The 9,232-nt window shown below is 38.0% G+C and overlaps 2 protein-coding genes across 3 annotated transcripts in view; one reads left to right on the top strand and one right to left on the bottom strand.

The window, feature by feature from the left end:
- Positions 1–29: 29 nt before the first annotated feature.
- Positions 30–2,381, bottom strand: LOC107217446 (mitotic spindle assembly checkpoint protein MAD2B). Its single transcript, XM_046743589.1, has 3 exons — positions 1,819–2,381; positions 1,341–1,638; positions 30–1,263 (listed from the first exon to the last, which is right to left on the bottom strand). Exons 1-3 carry the CDS (start codon positions 1,838–1,840, stop codon positions 951–953), a joined length of 633 nt encoding a protein of 210 aa, XP_046599545.1. The 5' UTR covers positions 1,841–2,381; the 3' UTR covers positions 30–950.
- Positions 2,382–2,443: 62 nt separating this feature from the next.
- Positions 2,444–9,232, top strand: part of LOC107217449 (ubiquitin carboxyl-terminal hydrolase 48-like) — a 58,954-nt gene continuing 52,165 nt past the window's right edge. The window contains exons 1-11 of one of the 2 annotated variants that reach the window (XM_015654979.2): positions 2,444–2,744; positions 2,913–3,054; positions 3,200–3,403; positions 3,569–3,895; positions 3,995–4,231; positions 4,326–4,576; positions 4,704–5,236; positions 5,353–5,454; positions 5,618–6,024; positions 6,127–6,454; positions 6,632–6,816. In XM_015654979.2, coding sequence (XP_015510465.1) covers positions 2,921–3,054; positions 3,200–3,403; positions 3,569–3,895; positions 3,995–4,231; positions 4,326–4,576; positions 4,704–5,236; positions 5,353–5,454; positions 5,618–6,024; positions 6,127–6,454; positions 6,632–6,816 — 2,708 coding nt within the window. In that variant the 5' untranslated portion in view covers positions 2,444–2,744; positions 2,913–2,920. Of the gene's footprint in view, positions 2,745–2,912; positions 3,055–3,199; positions 3,455–3,568; positions 3,896–3,994; positions 4,232–4,325; positions 4,577–4,703; positions 5,237–5,352; positions 5,455–5,617; positions 6,025–6,126; positions 6,455–6,631; positions 6,817–9,232 lie in introns of both variants that reach the window. The other variant, XM_046743581.1, reaches the window with a different exon arrangement.

Below are 9,232 nucleotides of genomic sequence, written 5' to 3'. Positions count from 1 at the left end.
TATGATGATGTGAATTTTTTCTTAGATAGTAGTACTAATACTCACTAAATCTTCGCAATTACAGATTAATTCGAACATCGTCACTCTTACAATATATTATATGCTGAGAATGTATCTGAAACAGGTGTATTTGAAATGGTGATATCCATCCATTTACAGGCAAGGGTTAGAATTGATATAAAAATCTGAAAGAATTAGGAAATTGTTTTTGAATTATTTATAGTTGATTTGGGGGGTGGTCTGAAAGAAATCATCAACACCCTAAGTAAGGATCACCCTAATACACATTCATGTCGGACTGTTGTACCAAAATGAAATTTATTCTATGTGTTTCGAAAAATGAAGAATGATCTAGGAAAAGTTTGATATATTTACTTATTACTGCCTTTATTGAACGTACAGACAATTGAAAAATGATAATATATTTTTAATTGAACACCATTTGTGAGTACGTGGATAGTGATAAGATTACATTGAAAAAATATTAAGGAGTGAGCTGTAGGTTTTATATATCATGTAAAATGAATTACGGATTAAAAAGAAAAGATTGAACCGGTAAATATGAGCCGTGTGAACACAGTGAGCGTTTTGCGCTCACTACATCGTAAAGCCTTTTCTATAACGCTATCATGCAATAATATTGGTAAGCCGAAAATAGAATAAATTGTTTGAAAGACCTATCAACGATCGACTGTGCATTATATGATGTACGTATCAGTTGAAGATACGAGAGTAGTCATGTTGAAATGTTCTGTTGCAATGTACTTCAACGAATCCAGATATTCCGTCAAGCAATAATAGATCGTTCATGAGCGCAGGATCATTGTTTTCTCCAGAGCGTGCCATTGCGAATCACTTTTTACACTATCTTGTAAAATGTATAAGGATTATTTGTTTGCACGTAATTTGTCGCAACAGAATGAAAAAACGGAAAACAGCAAACAATCAAATCACTGCTTCTCTTCGTTCTTATTTTTTTTTTCCAACGCATACATTTGTAGATTCAAATATTCGGTATTGATTGACTTCAGAGGTAACAAAGTCTGCTCTTTTATTTCGGTCATATCTTCTTCAGCTTCGATCCAGGGAAAATTTTCACATCTTGGATTTTCATTTAGGGCAGCGTGCGCCGCTTCATGGGTATGGATTTGAATGGAAAACGTAGCATTTTCAGGTAGTCGTTTCAAATATGAACCGGATGTTGAAAGCTTCAAGCAAAAAGTTCTGAGAGCTTCTTCTGTTTTTAAAAAGAATGGATCCTGTCTGAAAATAAAATTAAAATAGGTACAAAATCATGAAACAAGAATTCACAATGATTTGAATCCGAATGCGTTACTTACACCGCCAGATCAGCCTTTAATTTTCCGAGATCAAAGACAAATTGCTCTACCGGTGTTTTATCCTGATTGTAAAAGCAGAGATTGATTTTTCTAACGCTGTTTTCATCATGCCTGATCAATTCTCTGATCGAATTAAGTACTTCTTTCAGGTAAGTGTTCAATTCTGGATGCTCAGAAACTTGTGTGGCTATTCCATATATTTGCTTCCGTACAAAAATTTCTTTGGGATACAAATTCCTGACGTACAGAATATTGTGGAATGCTACTTCTAGAAATTCTAATAAAATATCCGCACCAACTGAAACAATAAAAAATAAAATATTTGGCGAATGCACAATATCGGAACACCAAGTCCGCCTGCGCGCAGGCAATTGTGGATACGTTAGTGTAAATGCAAAAGTAGTTGCCCAAGTGTAGGCGAGTTTTTAATTTTCTTGTGTGCCATTCTAATTTTGGAAGAATGAATGAATAAACCTGCCTATTTGTTGCTGCGTTGACATATCATCACAGGCTCTATCCTTCCGGTGATATTCAATGCATTCATTTACGGCGAATTACATCACACCAGCAGTCCATATACAGCTGTCTCCATGCCGTCACGACTGCTTGTCTAGGTTATGAAACATACGTTTAGGTATTTCGACTTCAGTACGTGGGTCCTCGTATTTCTTCATATATCACTTCAACAACTTCTAATAAATTGGTGCACGATACGTCAATTCATCATCGCTCACTGAAGAGCGATAGTAAATTTACACCGCACAGTTTGTAAACACCATAGGCATATGAACACAGACTCTCGATACATTCAATTTTAGCCAATCGACTCGCAACCCAGGAACGAAACGATGCGTATCTCGTAAAATTCGTGAAATTAAACGAGCAAGCATTGTACTCCGGGGTAGATACACATTGTAATGCTACGAAGGCGGTCAAAGAAAGCGGTTCAATCCACCACGTAACTCAGCGATTTGCATTTCTCATTTGATTTTCGTTGCGATAGCTGACTCGTTTGAAAAGTCAGCCGCATGCGGATGCGCACGCCATTGAGACATTGAGCTGCGTACTGCATATGGCAGCGTTTACTGCGGCTCCAGCCCAGCAGCGAGGTTTGCCATCGCGGCGGACTGATGTATTTAGATGTTCTTTTTCAAAAAAATTCTACTGTAAATAAAACGAGACTTTTGCGTGAACTTCGGGACAAGTAATCGTGGGATATTTGGAAAGTAAGCCCACGCCGCGGTGTATTATTTTCTCACGTTACTGAGTCACGAAGAGAGGTGTAATAACGTAAACAAATACTCGGCTCAAAAACCGTGTACTCTACATACGCGGATACGCATTTGAGTATTTGACATCGATAGTTAACCTCCAATACCGTCGGAATATTGGTCGCATTTACCGGTGAGTATATCTACCGTATTTTTCTCCACTTGAGCCGAGCTAAACTGGGTGAATTCATGCCTGGTAAACTACGCGTTTCTCGAATGATCGGGACTAACAACGCTAAGGGAAAAATTATCAACACTCATTTGCCGCAAATTTGTTTCCCTCATCACCACTGCATTTCAGGCGTAAACATGCCTCCAGTTAAGAAAATTGAACTGGATAAAATGGCTTGGGCTTGGGTTGAAAATACACCCGTCGATGAGATGCAGTCGATACACATAAAAACAGCGTACAGAATCGGATTGAAGAACTGCAAGACATGCAAGTAAGACACGAGCATCCTCCTTTATCTACGGAAATTATACAGCTGCGTTACGATACTTGTGTCAGCGAATAGCATCGTTTCTTGTATGTATGTTATGTCCTACCTTTCAAGTTAATATTGATCAAGTGTTCTCTGTTTCTTCCAGACGAAACTGTACGAACAATCCACAGTGTTTGACTGGTATAGGAGAGGAAAAATACATGAAATCTCAACCAGCCGAGATTGCTCCCTTGGAAAGTTCGCTTTCTGAACTTCGTGATCCAACCCAGTATGTCGGATTGAAAAATTTAGGGGCTACGTGCTATGTCAATAGTTTAATACAAGTTTGGTTTCACAACGAGGACATGAGGTATGATTCAAGATTAACTGTAAAATCCAATGAAGAGAACTTTCCTAAAATGTTAGTATATCGTACGTTTGACGTAGATGTTTTCAAAACATTGATATATCTCGTCAAAGATTATTGCCCCTGTTTTATGCATGTGATGTAATGGAATTTAAAACCTTATTGCAGGAGGGTGATATATAAGTGGAAAATCACTGAAGACCCTGAAGAGAGCGAGAATTTACTAACAGCTAAAAAAAACGGACAGCCGTATCACCCTATTACAGCAGTTGGCCAACTTCAGTATATATTCGCAATGCTACAGTTTGGGAATAAAAAGTCATTGGATCCAACGAACCTAGCAATCGCCTTGTCTCTCGATACAAGAACGCAGCAGGATGCCCAAGAATTTTCCAAGCTTCTTCTCTGTCACATTGAGAGGAAACTACAGCAAAATACTGTACTCACTGATACGTTACAGAGACTGAGCCAAGGCAAATACAGTTACGTAAATTGGTGCGTGTTGCGGAGTGAATAGTTATTTTTCAAGATGTATCTATTTGTAGGATATTTTGAAGGAAACACTTTAATTAGAGATAATCAATTGTTTCATAGCTGTACAACATGCAGGACAGAATATTCCACGCCAACTACGTTTTACGAACTTGATTTACAATTGGCCGCGACTTTGAAAGAAGCATTGGAGACCTATCTAATGGAGGAAGAATTGACTGGTGCTAATAAGTACCTCTGCGCTACATGCAACGATAAAAAGGATGCTAGAAGATTTATCAGACTTGACGTACTTCCAGAGACCCTAAACATTCAATTGTTACGTTTCGTGTTTCATCGGTAAGTAACAAGTTACTGTGCCAAGTAGTACTGCTAGGCATAACGTATCGAGAACTGATTAGATGAGTGTTATATATTTTTCTATTCATTACAGAGATTCCGGCCAGAAGCGGAAATTAAGCTCGTACATTCAGTTTCCTGAGGACTTGGACATGTCCGAGTACTTGAAAAGTTCACCCCAAACACACTTCTACAATTTAGTTGCTGTCTTGAGCCACAAGGGTGCTTCGGCACATTCTGGTCATTACATAGCAAATATATGCAATTCAAACGGTGAATGGTATCAGTTCAGTGACGACAAGGTCGAAAAGATGCACAACAAACGCATCGAGGATGGTCTCAACGGTAGGATTATTGTTAAGGTTGAGTTGTAAATGATTCGCAGTAAAATTTCGATTACCTATTACGTGTATACAAGTTGTTTCACCTTCTAATCATATTTTGAAACTTTGTCATTCTTTCAATGTTATAGATGCTCCTAAAAATGTGAAACGATCACGTGTGCCGAAAGGATTCTTATCGTCAAATACGGCCTACATGTTGGTGTATAAAAGAGTGAATGATACGACTAAATTAAATGTGTCAAAGAAAGGTAGACCGAAAAAGGTTGGTTCTGAAACGAGCAGCTTGCAGGAAACGGAGAATTTCAACCACACTAATCAACTGGAAACTCCAAATGATGAGAGGAAGGCAGATAGTGATTCAGACATGCCGAATTCTGAAGTTATCAAATCAGAAAGTATATCAGCGGAATTTTCAACAGAGAGTTTAACAGAGAAGCCTCAAGAACCTAATGCAAATAAGGAAGATGAACATTCAAACGAAACTGCTGACTGCGTCAAGGATCGTGGAACAGATATTTTGAAAAAGAGTGATGTCAACCAGTTGACAACAAATAATACGAATTCCACACAGATTTTGAAGAATTCAAAAATTGATTACAAAACACTAAACGGTGCTGCTCATAGAGCTATGAGCTGTGGTCAAAGAGATTTTTATGAAGAGGTAATGCAATCTTTAACGACAAAACAAGAAAATCGTTTCGCAATTACCGATCAAGACTTTATCAGATTGAGATTCAATTTTTCATTCAAATACGACAATCGTATTTTTATTTTCAGATGGAATTTGAGAGGTGGGAAGTAAGCGATACTGTACGAGAGTTAGTCAAGCAAGAAAACGTTAAACATGAATTAAGCTTACTGGCGATTCAACAGGAAAAGGTATCTAGCCAGCTGTGTGATATAATTTATGCGTGACTTTATCTTAATAAAAACTAGGAAGCCAAAGAAAAGAAACGTTTCGTTAAAATAACTGACTACTGGAAAGATTAACATTTGGCATAATAATCATTCAAGAATTATTCACAAATTTATTACCTTTCAGCAAAAGGACATAGAGGATCAAAACGACAAGAGACAACTAGTTATCGATTTTTTCAATATAATTTTAAAGAACGATGGATCTGGCGATTTCCAATGGATCCCTTCTGATTGGTTGTCGAAATGGCTTAACAGCTCGGCATCAACGTCAAATGGAATCATGCCAATAGATAATTCTGTCTTGCTTTGTCCGCATCATCGATTGGATCCACTTCGCGTCAATCGTGCTAAATATGTACCGGCAATTGCGGCTGATATGTTGTACGCCAAATATCGTGGCGGTCCGCGTCTCGATGATAATTCGTTATGCGAAGTTTGTGTCAAACACCGATGTAAAATGTTGCGATTCAAAATGGCCCTAGAAAAGGATCAAAAAGAGGTGACAGAGCTAATGCGAAACTTCAAAGAACAGTAAGTCAGTACTTGAGTGTCCTCTCACATATTTTCTATCGGGAACAAACCATTACGTTCTTCAGATGTATCGAGCCTCGAATATTTTTGCGTTTCATGCAGGACTGAATCCAGCTACATCGTTGGTGCAGATTCATTGAGATCGTGGCGTCGGTTAGCAATGGAAAAATTTACCGAGGTAATGGAAAACGAAAAGGAGACCTCGGATAACAACGAAAATCAAGGAGATCGGGCAGGCAGCCCCAAAGAAAATGAAGAAAGTGAAGTAATATTAAGTTTCAATGAAGATTTGCTATGTGAGCACAATTCCTTGAAGACGCCAGATGCCAGCAGAAAACTGGTACCCATTGAAGTTTGGACAATACTTCAGAAGTATTTTCCTAACGCTCAACAATATCCCATCACTACATCTCCTTGCACGACTTGCGTGGTACGTAATTTACTATCTTATGTTCTGTACCATTTACCAAAAGGTTTTCATTTGTATGCGCACACACACATACATTTTGTTTTTTTTTTCTGGTCCAGCCACAGTCTTTTCAAATAGATCAGTAACCAATGAAGCGTTGTTCTAGTCATTTATTATAGTCAAACATGTTTAATATAGGAACGAATGGAAAATGCGCAAAAAGCAAAGGAGGACGACAAAATAAAAGCGAAAAATCAAAAAGATGAATTACCAGATTTCTACTATGCAAAAAACAGAAACGAGATTCTCAAGTGCGAAGATCCCGAAAAGATATATTATGCCGTTGAAAAAGGATTTGTTGACAGTTGGAGATCCTTCATTCGGTGAGTGATTTAAAATTATATCCATATAGCAAATAGGCTGTTTACACAATTTGCAAAAACTGGACTCTTGAAAATGTTAGGGAATTTTAATTATCTGAAAATTCAAATTGTCCCAAAACAAACTCAGAAAAGTTAGGAAATTCGTCAGTGAAAAACTGTAACAATTTCGAGTAAAAGACATTCCTTGCTAACTGTCCGAGTTTTGTTTGTTCGTTCTTTCAGTTGAAATACCGAATGACAATAATAATTTAGAGATTTTTCTGTACTGTAAACAAAGAAGAGTTTGATATTCATTTCACTGCCGAACCACGTCTCACGTTTTCTAGTCCATAAATTTGAATCCAGCCTATAATTCTGTTAAAATATTTTGCCAAGTCCATGAGAATATCTGATTTAAGAAAGTTTCTAAAGATTAGAATTTTGAAGCATCCAAATATTCAGTGAACCCAAGAGAAAAGAAATTATACTCAACGAAATTGTTTTTGTATTTTGCTAATTTGCGAACTTCATGGTGATTCGATAGATAAACATGAAATATTTATCGATCAATTTTACATAAAGTGCATGAATATGCGGTAAAAAATAGCGATCCAGATAGAAAACTTATAAATTGTGAATGATTGACCAATTAAAGTAATAGTAATTTTTGTCGTCCGATTCGAACCAATATTTCTGTTAGAAGCCAGGCTTCTATATGAATTCTCAAATTCATAGTAGAAAATTCATTCCAAAATGTTCACATTCGATTCGTTTGAAAAGTCGTTGCCTTAGTTACCGAGGACTCAGCAAAATCCGTTGGTAGTTGGGTAGCGTTGCGCTTCTGATTACCATCAGTCGATAAAAATGCAGTTTTCCTTCTTTGTCGATGGTAAAGTATGTTGCCGATGATTGGCAAATTCACGTTGGACGACGATAGGTAACCCCCCTACGGATATCGTACAGTTGTCGGTGATTCTTTCACGCGTCCATAATTTTTTATGAATACATATTACATCATGTGGCCAAGTGGGGCCTACGTGCTTGAATAATTCACCAATCCCGACGTATATACATACATTCATCCATTATGCTCATTGCGCAATCAATGAATTGTCGAGCTACTGCGAGATCAGATATACCTACGTATAAATTTTACCGGCAAATGAAACATGGGGCTTCGTACACGTCTGCATGGATTTTCAAATACCCTAATGATTTTCTAATGCACAATGGCATCGATCAATTTTGACAGGCGTACTTTGCGGCTTAATTTGTATTATTACACTTTTTGCACTCTCGCTAATACGTGCAGCTAAGAGTGTATATCTAGACACAATATTCATTACTCCGTCGCTGATCGACATCAGTTTTGAAAATTTTCGCCATGGGATTTGAAAAGTATTGGTTTAAACTTAAACTTGCACTTTCATTTAGTGCACGGCCCAAGCTATTCCTTGTACGTGTTGTACAGATTGTCGAATGTTCTCGAACCCGCGGGACGGTCACGCTGCATAATAAAACGAACGAATTGCTCGATGAAAATTGTCAAGGCGTAAAGGATGGAGAACTTGGTCCATTTCACTCGGCGTTATATACCTCGAGTGACCTAGGATCCTCGGGATCGAGGGGAGAGAGCCGGCGCTCCTCGTCGCACATTAACGAGCTTTTCCTAATTATAAGAAAAAACTGGCCCACACGATTAAGGGTAGCTCCGCGTGGGACGGTGTGGGGCGGTCAGAGCTAGGGAAAACTAATTGAAACCGGCTAACGACCTCCGAGCAAATGATACATCGCCCCAAGGAAAGATCTTTCTCCTCTTAATACCTTTCCATCTTACTCAGAGTCTTCGTCGCGGCTTATCTGTATTCTATCTCGTCCACGATCCACGCCAACTGATACCCGAGTGCATTCTCTTCTACGCATGTGATCGTAGTTTCACTTTCAAACGGATTGGATATTACAATTCTGTTTAATTGACTGAGAGAAAGTTTCATAATATCGAGAAATTAATCTAGCGGGTGACGTTAGATTGGTCAGAAAATGCATGATTGATATTATTAAAAACCGATCGTCTGCTTTGGCTATCGCTAATCGTATGATCCAGTTTCGTTTTCTCCAAACACATTTCCGCAGCATTGTTCTTGCAGATTTCAGGGAATCAATCAATCAGTCCTTGACTTTTCTTTCATTTGTTTTCACTATTACTATCGCTGTTTTTATTCATCTAGTTTTCTTATTATTGTTTTACGGGAATTAAGTAAGATAAATCCTACTGTTTTTCCCCGAACGATGATGAGGAATTTATATAGCCTCGGCGGATTTGAAGCGTGAAATCGCCGTGCTAAACGTCGTTAAATAAAGTAACACTGCAAAGTAACAACTGTCATAAATTTTTCATCACAGCCGTGTATGAAGCCTAATCGTTGAATAATAGGGT

The sequence above is a fragment of the Neodiprion lecontei genome, chromosome 6, assembly GCF_021901455.1.
Source record: "Neodiprion lecontei isolate iyNeoLeco1 chromosome 6, iyNeoLeco1.1, whole genome shotgun sequence".
In the NCBI taxonomy this organism is placed as follows: domain Eukaryota; kingdom Metazoa; phylum Arthropoda; class Insecta; order Hymenoptera; family Diprionidae; genus Neodiprion; species Neodiprion lecontei.
The sequence above is the reverse complement of the archived record's forward strand: the minus strand, read 5'-3'. Positions and strand labels throughout refer to the sequence as shown.

Coding starts and splice junctions, on each gene's coding strand:
- LOC107217446 (XM_046743589.1), bottom strand. CDS start 1,840: ATGTCAACGCAGCAACAAATAG. Junction 1,639..1,818: donor GTCAACGCAGCAACAAATAG/GCAGGTTTATTC, acceptor TTATTGTTTCAG/TTGGTGCGGATATTTTATTA. Junction 1,264..1,340: donor TTAAAGGCTGATCTGGCGGT/GTAAGTAACGCA, acceptor TTTTATTTTCAG/ACAGGATCCATTCTTTTTAA.